The sequence below is a fragment of the Chenopodium quinoa genome, unplaced genomic scaffold (assembly GCF_001683475.1).
Source record: "Chenopodium quinoa cultivar QQ74 unplaced genomic scaffold, ASM168347v1, whole genome shotgun sequence".
Lineage (NCBI taxonomy): Eukaryota > Viridiplantae > Streptophyta > Magnoliopsida > Caryophyllales > Amaranthaceae > Chenopodium > Chenopodium quinoa.
The window spans coordinates 12821-31780 of NW_018743942.1; the positions used below are offsets into that span (position 1 = coordinate 12821).

At 35.9% G+C, this 18960-nt stretch overlaps 1 protein-coding gene across 1 annotated transcript; it reads left to right on the forward strand.

The window, feature by feature from the left end:
- Positions 1–15598: 15598 nt before the first annotated feature.
- Positions 15599–17320, forward strand: LOC110688868 (F-box/LRR-repeat protein 13-like). Its single transcript, XM_021865627.1, has 2 exons — positions 15599–16762; positions 16851–17320. Exons 1-2 carry the CDS (start codon positions 15886–15888, stop codon positions 17318–17320), a joined length of 1347 nt encoding a protein of 448 aa, XP_021721319.1. The 5' UTR covers positions 15599–15885.
- The last annotated feature ends 1640 nt before the right edge of the window (positions 17321–18960 follow it).

Sequence of the window (18960 nt, forward strand, 5' to 3'; positions counted from 1 at the left end):
AGTTACACTGAGTCTTGCCAAATTGTTCGCTGTATGATATGATTGAAAATCTCTTACTAAAGTCTTTCTTGTTTGATTTAGTACTTATCCTAGCTTATACTTAGGTCAAACATTTACTTAGCTTCATACATATGGGTCGAAAGCCTTTCAAAGTCTTTCATGTTTAACATGGTAATTTCTTTTACTCATTTAAACATTTAATTAAGTCTATACCATAGAACTTAATTCCTAACATGTACTAAGTATCGTCTTTAGCTCGGTCCATTGTCGAAAATACTTTCAAATCTAAACATTTAGCATTTGATGGTTGTTTCACAATAGAGTTCGTAAACTTCTTGTTGGACCATTACTTTTGCTCCCACTAAACTTCTTGTTCATCAGAATTTTTTATGTTTCTCCATAAGTCAATCCTCTTATTAACTTTATGAGAAAACACGTTCCAATTCCTTCATGCAATGCTTCCTTTAATCCCATGACGGATTCCATGTGCTTGCTTTCAAATCTAGCATTATTTAGATTTTCAAAACCCTTAGACTATTCCATAGTCACTTCCAAAATTCCATTTTGGGAAGGCGGTTTCGGTATCTATTTTGCCATATTTCATATGCGCAACTTTGCTAGATCAATCACGAAAAGACTTGAGCATTCCGATTGGTGAATGGGATTTTATTAAAATCAACTCCTTGAAATTAATTATATCCTTTACAACCAATCTAGCTATGTATGCATATACATTTCCACATTTTGTTAGTTTTCTCCTTGAAAACTTATTTGCAATCGATGGGTCTTTCATCTTTCATGCAAATTAATCAAGTTTCAAACATGATTTTCAAACATGGAGTCTATTTCGGATTTTCATGGCTTTTAACCATTATTCGGAATTTGGATTTGTCGTAGCTATCTTACAAGACATTATTCCTTTACTATCTAATAGTAAATAGTATGCTTGTAAGTCTTAGGTTTGTTTCTAACTTAATAGAAAATTTATAGGATTCAATCCAAGCCTTTGGTGAATTCTATACCTATACGGGGCAATTGCATCAAATACTGAGTTTTAAGGCGCTTTCAAAGCCCTTTTATTATGTTGATCTTACTCCAACATCTTTAATGTTTTGTGAGTAATGAATTATCTTCTAAGGCACTTGTAAAGTCCTTTTGAGTATTCTTGATCAAGCATTATCACGAAGTCCTTTAAGGTCTTCCGAGATTCTCAGTTCTAGTTTGTTGCTAAGATCGATGGTCATCGAGTTCATTTTCCTCCCACTTGTCGTTTTGGAAACGTGTTACTTTCCAGAAAGACACTACTTAGAGCAACAAACAATTTTTGTTCTCAATTAGGATGTGGAGGTAATACCCGTAGTCTCACTTGAATGCTTACAAAGAGACATGTATATTGTCTTTGGGTAAAAGTTCGTTGTGAAACAAACAGTTAGCTCCTACTTGAGCTATCTTAGTCTTTATTGAGCCATTCAGCTCCCACTGAGTCACCTAGCTCCCACTGAGCCACTTTGCTCCCACTGAGCTAGTGAACTCCTACTGAGACTAAGAGCCTTAGACATATACTTGAAAAGACTTTTAGAAGTTATTTCTATCCATAACTGAATATGGCGTCCTTTCTTAGCTTCGACACATTGTTTAGTGTAACATTAGTCATTTGTGCAAATCTTTAAGAACTTTATAGGAAGGGTTGTGAACCATCATTGTTCGAGTCATTTCCAAATGACACCGTGGTCTCCGTGAAGACACACTATGTTCTTTGTGGAGTTATTTATGAATATTTCCATTCATAACTTTGAGATAGTCACGCTTGGCTCAAGCAAACATCGCTCGATCTAATCTAGACATTTTGATATCTTGCCAAGTCGATTCTGTACTTCACCGAACTCTTGAGCTACTCAAGTCAAGTTTGTTCACATTTGATGAATATAGCCATATCCTTTCAAATTCTTTGTGAAACGTTGAAGTAATTGAATCCTCTTTAGCCTTCGGAGTCAATTGTCTATACCAAGGACAATAGCTCTCTGCTTTGTTGGTTTCAACAAGTAAGACTTTCTTGTCTTAGAACGATTCCAATTCAAGCAACTATCAAGAGCCTATTTAATAGAGCCTTGAGTACGTTCTTGTCGATGTGACATTGCTAAAGATGTTTGGAACGCAAATCAAGCCCATGACTTGAACTTAGTGAGTTTATCATGTTAGAGAAATTTTTGTTTATAATCAAGCATTCTTAACTCAACGCTTGGATAACCATCCCATTCAAATAAATCTCGCAGTTATTGCTCATTACTTTGAATGTGAGTCTTTCCGTGTGTAAACGGATCAGTTGCTGATTATGGAACATAAAAACCATTACTTGTTCCAGCCTTTGGCTTAAAAGGTCTTTAAACAAAACATACGACCTTACAACTGATGTAGCTTTTCTTGCTTCATTCTAAGCTTGTAAGTCGATAACTTAGCTTAACTTCATTAGTTTGAGGTCACTATCATAGTGGAACACTTAAGCAGTATCCGATACTTGTGAAGATAACAATTTGCTAAGTTAACTACAATAACATGAACTCATGAGTTGAAATGAAATCTAATTCCTTTTCTTCGTTCCTTCTTTCCTATATTTCTTATCATACAATATCTCATAATCTTACTTTAAGAATCATTTCTTTAAGTACCTTGATTCTTATACTTTGTTAGGCATAATCAAGCACCTAGTGCGCCGTTAAACAAAGTTTCATCTTTTCCATTAATTCTTACTCGAATTACTACATCAATGAGTCCTACTCAATTGTGATGCGAAAAGATACATTGGTTGTCAAACATTGACAATCTTGAGTTTGCAACTCAATACCTCATGTTTTATTAAAACTACCTAGTATTTTGAATACACGATGTCCAACCGTCCTTTCGGACTTAATTATAAAAGTCATTCATGAGAATTGTATTTTAGAAATGATTTTCCTTTCTTTGAGAACTATTCTCAAGGATTTCCTTTACCAATCATGGAAACAATATTATTTGATTTAGAATATTATAAATATAAGTGCTAAGTATAACCATTTATCAAGAACATAATAAGTTTGAAATTTAATAGCATTCATGCAAACTTCAATCTTATTAAACGTCTTATTTACGCATAATAATTGTCCCTATTTGGCGAAAATAAGGCGATTCCAAGATCCGAAGAAACAAAGACTGGTTAAGCATGCTTTGGCTTGTCTTAAGCACTCAATCTTCTTGGGTAAGCATTGCCTTGCTAATGGCTCTAAGCCACTCTTGGTTAGATAATCGTCGCATCTAATGCATCTTTGACGATGTATCTCTTTTGCCACGGTATGTAAGGACTCCTCACTCATACCGATGAGTTAAACCAAAACCAACGTGCACACCTGGTGTGCCTTATGTCCCTTGCAGAAGTAATGGCACCTCGCTTTGGCGTAGACTACCATTACTCTCGTTCGGTTTAATAAGTGTTGTTTGGAAAGGCAAGTTTGACTCAATATTATTAGGGACCTAGGATTTCTATGTTGGTTGATTTAAGTGAACTTAACTAATCATCGCAACATCAAGAAAACCTAAACATGCATCTAACGAATAATTCACACATATATATAAGCATAAAATATAAATCGAAATTATAGATGCATATTGGCAACTAGCATGACCCCTTGAGATCTTCATATCTTCAAAAGGTCTTCATTTGCAATTCTAGGCTTTGTCTTCCAAGATACGCCGTCTTCAAGACTTAACCAAACTATGCAAAAACTAGTGTCTACAACTAGGAATAATCTAAATATTAAAGTACAAAAATACTTAACGGTGCATAGACCGTATTTAGATTTACAAAAATACATAACGGCACGTAGTCCGTATTTTCTATCCTAGTCGGGTCCCACTAGTTTCCATTTCATAAAACCTATGAGAGAGAATATATACATATATTCCATTCATCCATTCACTATTTGTGAATGGCCCATGCAATTTACAAATTAAAACAAAGTAAAATGCATTTAAACAACGCGCGCACTAGTAACTAATCTAGGTGGTTAATCCGATTAACACGCCTAATTAAAACTAGTCAAAGTTGTTTAACCGATTATATAAATTACGTCATTAATAATTGAAGCTCCCACTAAATTCCGCATTTCCTTAATTAATTCAATTAATTAAGTCGGTTGCACCCAAACTTGTCAAAATGAAATTTTTCCAATGCCGCTCAAAACCGAGGCCTAGCCTCCCAAAATTTTAATTAAAATAAACAAAGTTAATTAAAATAAGTAAAACGGCAAAATAAGCAACATCAAGCCTACTATGGCTAGCCACCTCACCGCACCAAGCATACACACACGCCAAGACCACGAACACACGGCCGCGAGCTGCTGCCACGGCACAGCCGCGCGTGGCTGCTGCAGCCCGCACCTGCTGCCGCGCGTGTGCTGCTGCCTTGCGTGGCTGCTGCCGCGCGTGTGGCCGCAAGTAAAGCGGTGCTGCCACCTTGGCAGCCACATATGGGCTGCTATGCAGCCCGGCTCGCCAAGGTGATGCAATGCCTCGTTTTGCGTGCCACGACCTCGGGATTTGATCCCTTTTCGCGAGACAACAATAATTAATTCTAAATTAATTTTAGAACTAATTTGGAGAGCAAAAAAAAATTTTAAACAAGTCTAACTTAATAAAATTTTCAAAGTGCAAATAACCAAAATAATTCCAAGAACCATTCTTAATTAAATTGGTTTAGCTTGGTGCAACATACAATTGAGGCAATTTCTCACTTTCAATTTAATCAATTTAAATTAAACTTGAGAATTTGACAAAGTAAAGGGAAGTTGGAAAAATATGAACTTTAATGTTCAAATGAAAATTCCAACATCTAAATTTTGTGAATCCTTGAAAATTATACCTTCCAACATGAAGATAACCAAATTTCTATCACAAAAATCGAAACTTTATGTTTCCAATCAACTCAAAATGATTAAAACATCAAAGTTTAACACAAAATAACATGGAATTTAGTGGTTTTTAAAGTTTCAATCACTTATCACAAATAAATATTGAATCTTTAACACTTATGGAAGCCTCAAAATTAAAACTTTCACACTAAAAAGCAATTAGTTTGCAATTATGTGAAAATAAATCAACCTTTAAGCATCAAATACTACCAAGTAAGTGCGCTTTAAGGGGACATAAAATTGCAGAAAATAATGCAAATAATCAACCATATAATCAACAATTTATGTAATTAATTTCAAGGTTAGAAAAGACTTAAAATTTTTCGTCAAAAACGAAAAACCCCTCGAAAAAGGCATTTCTGGTTAGAATTTGGCTAAAATCACAGTTCCCTTGGGGTTAAAACCTTTCCAGAACACGTTTTCCACCCAAAATTCACTAGTCTTGGGTGAAAATCTGGGTTCTGGGCCAAAATCGACATTAAAAACGGGATTAAAATAAATAAAACCGAGCTACTAATCTAATTAGCAACTTAAACCAGAAAATTAAGCCAAAATAAACCTTGAAAAACATTATTATAAAAATAAACGAGCGGGGCTCCGATACAGCTGTTAGGGTTTGGTGAGTCCGACTCACCGCGGAAACAAACCCCGACCCAAGGAACCACTCGCAATAATTAAAATCATAAAGCATAAATAAATAATCACTAAGAAAAGATAACGAATCTTACCCTCGAAGTGAGCTTCGCCCAAAAACCGGGGCTCTTACTTGAAAGCTACGAGCACGTCAAGCGTCGCGCCTCCAACGGTATCCACCCACAAAAAGGCGAACACAACTTTAAGGTCTACTACCTGGGGGTTAGCGAGGTCCGACCAAAACCCGAGTGTTATATGAGTTTAAGAGTTTTCCCAATATTATGGAATGCTCTTTTTAACTCCCACTCAAGCATCATTTCCGATGCCCAAAGTTGGGTATTTATAGGGAATGATGGAGTATGAAAATCTCTCCCATCAATGTGGGACAATGAGATTTTCTCATTTTATTTTAAAGCTAAAATAAAATTATTAAGCAAACTAGTAATAAATCAACAAGTGTCAAGCATACATGAGAGAGTAGGTGAGGACCACTTGGAGATGGGGACCAAACTTGCTCCCCACTCTCTCCCTCACCTTGTGCCACATGGCAACCCACTTGCTCCCAACCTTCCCCTTATACACGGCCCTATGGCCCGAGCCAATCCACGAGCCAAGCCCGAGCCCAGCCCGAGCCTGACCCGCACCCAGCCCACAGCCAGCCCGCACCTGCTGTTGCTGTGGCGTGGTGCGGCTGCGGCTGCTGCCGTGGCGCGGCGCGGATGCTGCTGTGCCTGGCCGTGGCTGCAGCACGGTGTGCCGGCTCGTCTTGCCCCTAGCATTCAGATGCTCGGGGCACTCCGATGCTAGGGTATTTTCGAGAATATTGTTGATTTATTATTATTTTGCGTGTCTCGTCTTTTATTATTTAGACTCGACTTCCGACGATCGGTTTCAACGCTCTAAGCTCGAATTACCGACGTCTAATTATTTAACACTCGGGCGACGAATTAATCTCTTCCGAATTAATTTGTCGAGTTGGTTCGCATATATTTGCTTGGGTGTGACCCGAAGGGTTCAGTCAAGATTAAGCTGTAATATTAATTATATTAATATTACTGATCGGAAGCGGCCTCCACCCAGGCATTCCGATCACTTGACCTTACTGAATATATTAGCTTTCTAATAATTCTGAACCCGCTATCAGAATAATACACTTGTTCGAAGGACACTATTCCTTTCAAAGAGAACGGTAATGCTTGCTCCTACCAAGAGGTGGTACGGACTCATCACTAGATTCCACATACTCATGTCGCTTCTTTGGGTATGAAAAAGGTACTTGGGCATTTAAGAAGTACATTTGGTCATTAGGTCCAAAGGTTCGATCTTTTGGGATCGTAGGAATTTTCACATTTTTCCTCCTAGGTTCTGATCGAGGATAGATAGGTCGTTAAGCTACTACCCTAACCAAATTAATCATTTATAATACCTAAACCTACACTAAACTAGTTAGTGGCAATTAAAGGGTCGAACCACTAGGGAAGCACGCTAATTTAACATGAAATATCACTAATGCAAGAGTGAAAAGGGGATTGTTTTTGTTGGCTTTGTTGAGTAGAACACTAAAACTACAAGTAAGCAAGAAAATGATGATTAAAATCAGTAGAAAATGACGCTAGGGATACGGAGGTGTCCAATATGATTAGAAAAAGGAGAATAATGGTGACTATCATGAAATATATGCCAAAGAACACGAGATTCTACCTAAACAATTCATTCTCATGCAATAGTCTAGGCAATCAATGAAAGAGGTCTACACTAATAAGGATCATTCTCATGCATCCTATTAGTTACAATCAAATCAAAAGAATAAAGAAGCACAATCCATAAAAAACTCCACTTTAATAACTCATTCTCATGCAATCATTAAAATAGAGATGACCCTAGTCTAGTTCAAATCACTTTCATGCATTTAAACTAGAAAACATCAAATAGTGTGCAACAATACTCCCAAGCTAATAAAAATCATGTCTTTCATCAATATATGGCATAAGTTCAATCCAACCATCATCATTCATCGAATATCAAATCATATCTTCCACCCCCTTCCCCTAGATAAAAGTTTAGCCTAGAGAAGGGAGATTAAACATAATATCAAAACTAGAAATAAACCCAAGAAACTCAAAACAAAACATGATTAAAATATATGAAATCAATAACAACTAGATAAGCTAATAAGATTGACAAGATTAAGTAACAATAAAACAAATAATAAAACTAAAGTAAAGGAGAAGGGATTACTAAAGAAAGGATTAATGAAAGATGAAAACTTGAATTCTTGCTTGATTGATGGAAGATTAAAACTTGAGCAAAGTTGAATACAATAAAGGAAGCTTTAATAACAATCTATTTTCTCTCTAGATTAGGCTAATGTTCTCCAAATTAAAACTAAGTTAATCCCCAAAAATTACATCAAAACGTTCTAAGATGGGACTTATATAGTCCGTACAGAGCCAGCTGAAAAAAGGAGAGGTCCGATCGAACAAAGGGAAGGTTCTGCCGGACTACAGGGTAGGTTCGGCCGAACCATGGGTAGGTTCGGTCGAACCTCCCTAATCCTGGTTTGGTTGAACTTCTGTGGTTCGACCACTCCTGCAAAATTGCCAAATTGCATCTTGTCCCTGCCTCGACGTTCGGTCGAACCACTGAGCAGGTTCGGCCACACCTTGGTTCGGCCACACCTTCAGGAGGTTCGACCGAACCTCTTCTGAATCATGCTTCCTTCAGCTTCCCTTGAGCTTAGCTTCCTCCTCTTGAAAATCCCGATGGTTCCTACAAAGCATAAGCATGGAAATCACAATAAAAACAAAGCGAGAAGACTAAGAAAAGGGAAGATAAAGGAGAAAAGAAAAGAGGAAGCAAAACTAAGTAAAAATGCTTAGAAAAAGGACCAAACAAGTGCAAATGAGGGGAGAATTCTTGGAGAAAAAGGATAAAAGAGTGGCATAAATGCCACTCATCAGGTTCATACTTGCGCTCCACATAGTGCAAGTCCCTCTTAAGGCTAGACATGGTTGCCAACCATTTCCCTTCATGATGATGCTTCTCATTCCACATTGTTCCATCTTCCTTGATCACATCCCCATATTTGTCAAAAAGAGGTTGGTATTTCTCAATTCTAGGCAAATGGGCCAAGGCTAGAAGAACCATCCAAGGTTGTTGGGTCAAGACTTCCTCACCATCCTTCTCATAAAGGGTCAAGGCCAAAATAAAAATTCCAGTCATGAACTCACTAACTGAGACTCCACTATCTTTCAAGTAATGCATGTTAAAATATTGGTGTCTCATTGGATCAATCATTTTCATCTATTTCACACATACATGCAAAACAATTAATTAAGTGTCAAATCACACAAACAATCCAATTCAAAATCCATTTGCAATAAGCATTTCATAACTCAACCAAACATAACTCAAGATTACCCAACCATGGGTAATAACTCAAAAATTCGGACCTCTAGACCACACTCTAAGGTGTTTTAACACCAACTTTAATGCACACATAATCGCATACTCAAGTTTCAAACAATTTCAATTCTTTTTATTTTCAAAAATAATATATATGTACTTGAATCAAGATTAAAGGACGGTCGAGCCCACATCTCCCAAGAAAGTTACCTACGACGTTGAGGCGAGCCTTTCCTAGACAGAGAGTCGTACCCATTTGTAGACACCCATTTGTGTCTCCCCAAAACCAAACTCAGTGATGAGTGCCTTTCACGTCGAATCATAATCGAATGAAACGAAAGTGTGGAAAGGTCTAGTGTTGCGGACAGTTTCTTTTCTTTTCTCTTCTCCCTGTTTTTGAAAACTTTATTATAAGAAAACAGTCAATCCAGTTTGGTTGGTCCATGATATGGGTCTAATAGTGGTGTAGTTGGATGGGGCTTGCAAAGACCTTTCCAATGATATATTATAAGCCCAATTCCGATGAATATTGAGGAAGTTATGACCAATTTACTAAACTGGGCCCGGTTTGAGTTTTAAGTACAGCCCAATGATCTAGGGGAGGGCCTAATATGATTTATCATTCCTAATGTAATTAGGAATGGTTTTGGTCTTCTAGAACATTATATAAGGTTTTATCATTCTTAATTCAATTAGGATTCTTTAGAGTTTTAATTAGATCAAATAGCATTTTCGACTGAAATTATATTATTTTATCTTCCAGTACGGAATTTTTATCAGAATTTCAAAAACGCGTTAAAAGCCGGTTTGGCGTCCAACCCCAGGCCTTGGCGCCTGGAACCAGGATTGGCGCCAGACGCCAGCCATTGGCGCCTGGCGCTAGCCACTGGTCCTGGCGCCAATGAGCCAGGGCTGGCGCCAAATTGGTTCTGTGGTCTTCAGACTCTGTTTTGATAAATTATCTTTTTTTTGGCTGATTTTCTCTATAAATATCGTATCAAAACTCCGTTTTCATTCACGGAATGTCAACACGAATACACCAACTATCTACACTAACTCTCATCAAGATTTTCTTGATTATTCTCTCTCTCTCTCTTTTTCTAAACTAGCCTTTTCTCAAATAAATAATTCCGCATTCATTAGATCTAGAAACACCTAGCCATATTCGAAGTTTCCTTCGCCCTAAACGTGAAAAGTTTTTAATTTCTGAGGGTTTGGTCCCAAATCTCTCTTTCAATTATTTAATTTAATTGCTTTGTTTATTATTTTTCTTGAAGTTACTAACGTGTGTATTTTGTTATTAGAAAGAGGTACGAGGCATCCAAGTAAGTACTTTAATGGTTTAAATGATATTATGATGTAGAAATCATGTTTAGATTGTTATGATTCCTAGTATCATGTCTAGGGTAACTTTAATATCAAGTATGATTAAAAGTACGATGCTTCCTATATTCTTCCTAATACTTATTCATGTTAGTATCATGTTAGGGTTAAAGATTTGATTTTTATTGTTTAGTGACATGCTAGGGTTTGTTATTAATCTTGTTAGTATCATGCCTAGGATCTTGCTATGCTTTAACATGATTATAATTGTTATAATTTATAATTATTTAATTTATGATGATATTATTATTATTATTATAATTATTATTAATGATATTGATTATTTATTATGTTTCTTGATATGCTATTTATTATTTATTGCTTGATCACCTTTATTGCATGTTTAAAGGGAATTTGGTATTTGTAATCACGCTTAATAAAATTATTAATAATCTTGTTTAGGGTTAATTGTGATTATAATTCAAGTGATTGCCAATAATAGATTTGTATGTGCATTAATATTCAACCAACATAGATTAAACAGGTTTAGGGTTAATCATATCGATTGCATGTTAATCAGAAAGCGCACATGAATACGAGCATAATAAAGTAGAGGCCTATTATTAGGGCAGGTTCAATCTCTTTTAGGTTGGATTTGTACCATCATCCCTGAACCCTTATTTGGTTCATGACCTTATGGAGTTGACGATCTCTTGGATCGTTAAGGGGTGTAACCTTCACCTCGTGAACGGTTTACAAGTTCCTTAAAAACTTGTTGGCGACTCTTTTGCTCTATCTTCTTCTCTTTTGGACGCCACCGTACTTTAGTGTATGATCACAGTGGGGTTCAAGTTAGTGGTATTTTAAAGGCTTGAAACTATTCCCTACACCATTATAGGCCTCCATAGAGAACTCAAGAATCCTTTTTCTCCTTCATCTTTCCACAAATAAGAAAATAGTTTTTTTTTTTTTAAAAAAAATAAAATAAAAGTAAGGCTTTTAACTCACACACAAATGCGAAACTCTATCTATCCTATATGCCCTCTTAAGTCTACCCACAATTTTAATTACTATTCCAATTTTAATCTTTTTAGGACCTTGAAAACTGATACCACTTTGTAACACCCCCAAATCTCCCTCTACGGAAATACTAGTATGATACGTATAATTATACCGTAGAGATAGACTTAGGCGTATTACCGCCGCGTGATTAAGCAAGGCTACTCAACTTACTCAAAATAGCAATACTTTGCAGCGGAAACTTCAATACTCTTCTTTATTAATAATAACCATAATAGTAACCAATGTTATGAGTACTCCAAATAGATACAAGACCAAATTCCTAGTTTAGTGAAAACCAATTCCTCATATTAAAATCAATTCCTCTCCCAAGTGTGCACACCCCCCAAACTAGTTTCCTTATGTTACAAGGCTATTCTTGAGGAAAGACCCGGTCATACAAAGTCCAAGGCCTTATCAATAAACCAAATCCGCATAATGGGATTACTAACATGCTTATGAAAACAATAAATCCATGATTCAATAAATCCTCTTTTAAATCCAATAATTCAACCTTTAATGAAAACAATCCAAACTCCTTTTCAATAAATCCAACTTGCTTTCAAATCAATCCTTTTTAAACATGAATAATAAATTAATTAATCAAAACATGTTATAAAAATCAATACTCCAATTCAATCATTAAAACCAATCCTTTAAACATACTTTTAATTCATAAACCATAATTCAATTCAATTTAATTCAATTCATCATAAAATGGGTGATTCTTGAGCCTAACCACAAGGATTTTTTGAGAGGAACAACTTTTTGTGAAACGTCACTACCCTAAAAACTGACCAGAAGTTCTCGAAAATTGGCTTCAAAGATGAACAGGATGATTTGTGTAAAATTGAGGAGAAGAAAAGAAGAGAATTGGTGTGAAGAATGTGAGAGGTATGAAGGGATATTTATAGGCTAGTATGAGCATGAATTATGGTAGAAAAATTTAGGAAGAATTATGGTAATTAGGGTTTAAGAGATTACTTGGAGAAGTGAGCAAAGATTTAAGGAAAGTTTTGATATTTGAAGGGATTGTGTATAATTGAATATGGAAGGTATGTATGTCATGAAAAATATTTAAGAAAATTGGGATTTCTTGGGGAATAATTAAGAAGAATGAATGGCAAGAAAATATAATGATTGGATATCACAAAGATGGAGAATTAGAATTATGGAAAATAGGAGATTTTAAGAAGATAATTAAAAATACAAATTACCAAAATATTTTCCCAAAATCTTCATGGGATGGCCGAAATTTTTGAGCTTTCCTAAGCTCATATTTTCGGCCCTCCTATTTAGTATTTAGGAATATATTTTGCTAGTTTTAAGGAATTAAAAATAATTGTGTAAATAATATTTATTATAATAAATAATTAAATAATAAAATACCAAATATTCACCAAATAATTTAACTAAATAAAAATCAGATTTTCACATAGGAAAATCCGAAATTATTAGCTAATTAATTGGGATTTTTGGACCTAATAAAATATAGCTTTTGCCTTAATTAAAATATCTGAAATATCTAAATAATCCGGTTTTTAAAATAGGATAAATGGATAATAAATCTTATCCAAATTAATAATTTGTTTTTAAAATACTTTTGGCGCCAAAATTCAAATATCATTTTTGCTCCAAGAATTAAATAGTAAGTTGAATTACTAAAATACCCTTTTTAGAAAATAATAATTAATTAGGAAAATATATATGAAAATACGGGGTATTACATTACCTCCTACGTACTATTGCCAATTGGTTTTAGAATGGAAGCTCCAAAAGCCTTGTTTGTGGACCAAACTCTCATCCTCCTTATTCGGGTTGCCCAGACCCATTTCATGTTGTTTCAAAATTTAACATGGTATCAGAGCCCAGGTTGCGGGTCTCTTCTAAACTGGATATTTAATCGCTACTGGATAAGGATTTACCTTGACAAGATGTCCAGCCCCTAAGAGGATTAGTATGGAAGCTCCAAAAGCCTTATTTGTAGACCAAACTCTCCTGCTCCTTATTCGGATTGCCCAGGCCCATTTCATATTGTTTCAAAATTTAACATTGTCTGGTAGGTTCATGGATGATCATATTGATCAAACACCCTTAGAAAATGGACTCGAGAAATTCAATAATGACATATTCATGGGGAATAAAAAGAATTAGGAGATTGGATGGTGAAATTGCAATTGACATGATTTTGCTAAGCTTAGGTTCAAGGTCAATTGATGATGTATTTGAACTACCTTCTTTGGTTATGCCAAATACCAAGGTTAATACTTCTTCCAACACAATTAAACTCGACATACATGCTAATGCACCTAAACTCCTTCGTGTATCTTACTTTTTCAAATAAAAAAAATTGTCAATGTACTAATTTCACTTTAGACATATACGATTAAGGCCCTATTTGGTAATTATCTTGTAGCTGATTGTATTACCTGATTTGACTAGCTGGCCGGTTATATTAGCTGGTTTGACTAGTTGGTTATAATTAGTTGATTGTATAAAAGTGTTTGGTAAATAGCTATTAATTGTTAGCTTTTTTAGTATATTTAAGAGACAAAAAGCTAAATGCTCAATAAAATAATTTTAAAAAGCTTTTATAATGAGATTTTTTTAAAAACCCTAGGAGCGGAATATCCAATAGTTCAGGTACAAACCTATGGGGCATCTTTTTCCCTAGCTTTTTGAGCCCAAAAAGCTCTTTTAATAAGTTATTTACCAAACACCCAAATTAGTTTGTTTAATAGGACAAATATTTAATTGGGCAAAATAAGCTAAAAACTCTATAAAAAGCTCTTTACCAAACAAGACCTAAATCTTCTTCGTCTTTGCCTTGAACGCCTTAATCCCATTAGAGGGATCGGCTACATGAACCTTTTTTTTTTTCGACTACATGAACCTTTTTTTTTCCGATTTGTTTATGTCACAAATTTAGTTGTTAATTGTGCAAACATATTTTTTAGGAGTATAAATATCTACACTATTCTTAAGAGCTTAAAAAAAAAAGTAATTATGGAGTGACATTAATGAGGACAAATAAATTAGAGGGTATAATTATCCAAATAATATTCATAAGAGTTATCTAAAATGTTTTACTCCAGCAACCAACATTGCCATCCTTTTGGTCAATGTATTGGAGAGGAGTCTTATTTACCGTCATACACAACTAACAAAAAGAGTAAATACAACATGATATCCAACACTTGGTATTTATATACTCCGTGATTGTCATTTGATAAACAAACTAGTTATTGGCCCGGGCGATGCACCGGATCATTATAAATATATTACTTTAGTCGAAGTTTGTTTGTCAGTGAAAGCTTAAGTGACGTTTATTTTTTTTATATGATAGCTTAAGTTGTGTGTTGTTTGTATGAGCTGATTTCATTATTAAAATAACGGTTTGACTTAAAAAAATACTTTTTTTTTTTTGCATTTAAATAAAATCTCTATAAATTTGATGTCAAAATTATAATACTCCATAATGCACAAAAATCTTTTACTGTATAACTACAATTTTTAATATCTTACAAACTTTATTATTGTGTAATTATTAAGGATCGGAGTTACATTTCAAGGGAAATTTATATAAGGTGTTATGCATATGAAGAGGTTATCAATTAAATTAAACATTAATACATGGCTAATGTATGAAGTTTTTCAATTATTAATGGTCTTATATGATTTGGTAATACAGCATATACCAAATGGCAAAATCGGTGACACATGGCAAAATAGCATGTCTTGCCATGAGTTTTAATAATATATATTGATATATTGATATATTGATTATTATATTTATCTCTATGATTAACACAGACCCACTCTTTAAGGCCATGTTCTCTTGCTTAATTTCAGTTCAGTTCAGCTCCAATCAGTTTAGTTTAGTTTAATTTATTTCCTAATTTCCTTCTGTCATATACGAAGTATAATTTATTTCAGCTCTAATAAGTTTAGTTCATTAAATCAGAATAAACCCTATTATTTTGTTTCAATAGGAAGAAATCGAAGGAAAAGAAAAGAAGAGAAATGGAGGGAGACAAAATCTTTTATTTAGGTAAAAGATTGGGGGAAGAAAGGGGAAGGAGAGGGGGGGATCCATTTTCCCTTTCTCTATAATAACCATAATCTCTCCAAAATTAGAGGGAAAATGGAGCTCACCTCCCCCTCCCTTTCTTTTCCCTTCCCTTCCTCCATTTTCCCTTCCTTCTTTGCTATCCAAACAAAGCGTAAGTCTTTGTACCTTCCAAAAAAAAAAGGACCCACTCTTTATTCAAATAATTCTTTCTACTCATGAAAATTAATGGGTGATTTGGTTTCTAAAGTAAAAAATCCTACTGTAAAATCTTAAAAGCCAATATAGTGAGTAAAAAGCGGGATTTTTGGCTCCCACTTCCTCATTTTGGTGCCAAAAATCCAAAAATTTCCCTCCCAAAATCCCCTCCTATTTAACTATTCAAGGGTCACACTATTCTCAATTTCTCACTAACCTACAAGGCTACAATTGACCTATGCAACTCCAGTAAAAATAATGGCCAAACACCAGCGTAAAGAAGACCGTCTGAGTTCACTTCCCGACGCAATTCTCATCAACATACTCTCTCTTCTCCCAACCAACACCGCCGCTTCCACCTCCGTCTTATCCCACCGATGGCGCTACCTTTGGACCGGCGTCACTCGCCTTGATCTCATCCTTGATGATGCACCAAACCTCACTGACTTCCTCAGCAACATCCTACTACAACTAACATCCCCGAAACTCCACTCTTTCAAAATCGAGTTCGATTCGGGTGCCTTCTTACATGATGATGATGACCCTGATGCTGATGCTGTAGAGTCCTGCTTTCATCATATTTGCTGCCGAAATGTCGAACAGTTCATTTTCATTGACACACGTGTAGAGGAAGGGCACTTTCGAACGCCTGATTCCTTTCTTAGTTGTCAATCTTTAGTAGATTTGCATTTGTTTGGTCCGCTTAAATTTGATTATAAAAGTACTCAGTTTTACCTTCCGAATTTGAAGAAGCTTTCCCTGATTAACCTTTCAAATGTGCCTGATTGGGTTTGGTCTTTGCATACATTTGTCCCGTTCTTACAAGATTTAACTCTGGTGTTTGAGACGACGTCTAGACTACCGCCTAATGTAGTTTCTCCTCTGAATTTGCATTTCCTCAATTTGAAGTCGTTGACGCTAGCTTTAATTCCTGGTTTTATTCAGGTTTCTATTGATGCACCTGAAATAACACATCTTGTTATTAGTGGTTGTGTTTTACCTTATACCTTTCGTCGTATTCCAACTGAATTAATCAAAGCGTGTATTGAATTGAGGAGGGAGGATAAGGAAGAAGATGAGAATGATTACGCAGAGGATTTTAACTGGTTTTCTGAATTTTTCAGAGGAATGTCTAGTATTACCAACCTTGGGATTGTAGTGTTCAGGAGTATTAATATATTCTCTGTCTTGAATTTAAATCCACCCATGTTTTTTTAATGTAGTCCGCCTTGAGGTGACTTTGGATGGGTCTAATTTTAGTGGGAATGATTTGTTGGTTTCGCTGCAATGCTTCCCTAACTTACAGCATCTTTGGGTGAAATTTGATGTGATGGGTTTTATTGACGAACTGGTGCAGACAATGTGGCGCTCACCTTATATTGTACCAAGCTGTCTAGTTAATAAGCTCGAGATGATAAAGATAATTGGACTACCACTTAGTGGGATTGCTGCTGGGCTCATGTTGCTGAGGTACATTCTATGCAATGCAAAAGTTTTGCGAAAGCTTTACTTTGGTGCTTGGTTTGATGAACATTCTCAAGCACAAGAACTCTGGAAGGAACGTAAGTTCTGTAAGTCCTTGTTTAAGCTCCCAAGGTGCTCGCCGACTTCTAAGGTTGTGTTTTCGGGAAGGTTTATTACATCATCAAGTAATACTTTCAAGAAAGGAAAGCTTACTTGTAAAATGACCTAGCCAGCTTCATTGACTATATTCTTCCAACATTAAAGGATGCATTTTGTTCGGCAGGTACTCACAACTAAATTTCATTTTGAATTTGCTTTGATTAATTTCGATTGGTTTATGCTTACAACCACTTCTCAATGTGTTGGATTTGTGTCAATTGTTAAAATGTTAGCTTGCTATGAAATTGTAATTTTGCTTTTCTTCTAGTTTCGGTTCTTTTGCATCTCTATATTTTTTATATGGTTATGTTATATTTTCATTCTTGAATTTTTTCGTTTTATGCATGTCAATTTTAGATGGTACAAACATAAAATGCGATGATTTGTGTTTGTTGTCACTCAAGCCTTATAACTTGTCGTAACAATTGAGGGTCTTAAAGCCACAGATATGTGTTAAAAGTTTGCTTCAAATTAGATTAGAAAGGATGAAAAATAGTAGTCAGTAGACAGAGTTTGCTATACAACATATGCTCTACATGTACTCTCTACATAGTTTGAGCTACAATGAATGTTGATGATAAAGCTTTAGTAACTAACTAGTATTAGTTGGACTCAAAGGGGCTTGTTGAAACTTCTATCTCAAAAAATAAATAACCATTTAACGAATTCTGTGAAGCCAAGCCAGAGTATAAGGAAGTATTAGATTTTGATACGATTTGCAATTTTCAATCTAAATTGTTAAATATGACATGGTTATGGCATGCTCTATAGTCTATACTAGTCAGTTAATGGATGCAAAAGAGTATGAAGTTTTAGAATGTTGTTCAAAAAGATGTATCCATCTTTAGTGTTTTTAATTGGCATGTGAGTATTGATTAGGGGATTTTTATCCTCCAATCACCGTCTGACAAGTGGACCAACCAGGTTCCGCCACGTGTCCTTCACGAAGGCCAACAGGAGCCTGCCACGTGTCAATCACAGATACGTCCTCTACGGACCAATTTAGACACGCCACGTGTCCACCCATGCCAAATGGGAAAACCGGCCATCAAGGCCCAATCCAGTCTAGAGGCCCGATCAGCCCTAGGTTTACCTTAAACCTTGAGAGTGGCACGCTTCTCAAGGCTATAAATACTCAATTAATCCTCATTAATTAAGCAGTAAATCCAGGAATCAAGAAATCAAGCAGAGAAGAACAGAAATATTACGGAACACCAACAACCGGCTAATCTCGCTAACGACGCAGATTACCAACACTAAGCACTCTCACCTAGAGAGATCTTATTACTTTAATTTCCGTATTAATTACTCCTTAATCAGGTACTAACTTGACCGTTGGAGGCGGAGCTCTCAGGAGTCTCCGTTATTTTGCAGGTACAGGCGTCCGGTTCCAGTCTCGGAATTGTAACTCTCCCGCAGGACATCAGAAAACCCCGAAACATTTGGCGCCGTCTGTGGGGAGAGTACTTCAGAGATGGTATCCAAGTCTGTACCGACTCCAGAAGAGAGGCGTCCCCTAGACGACCCTCAAGTTCAGTCGGACCATGATACCGAAAGTGAATTTGAAGTTGAAACTCATACAGCTCCAGACGGGACCCTAAGGGCCCGACGTACCCGTCATACCGAAAGGAGGGAACGAGAGCATCTTCAAACAGGAAGCGAGCCAGCAGGCGCACCGCTTGCTCGGCAACAGCCGACTGATGGGTCTGC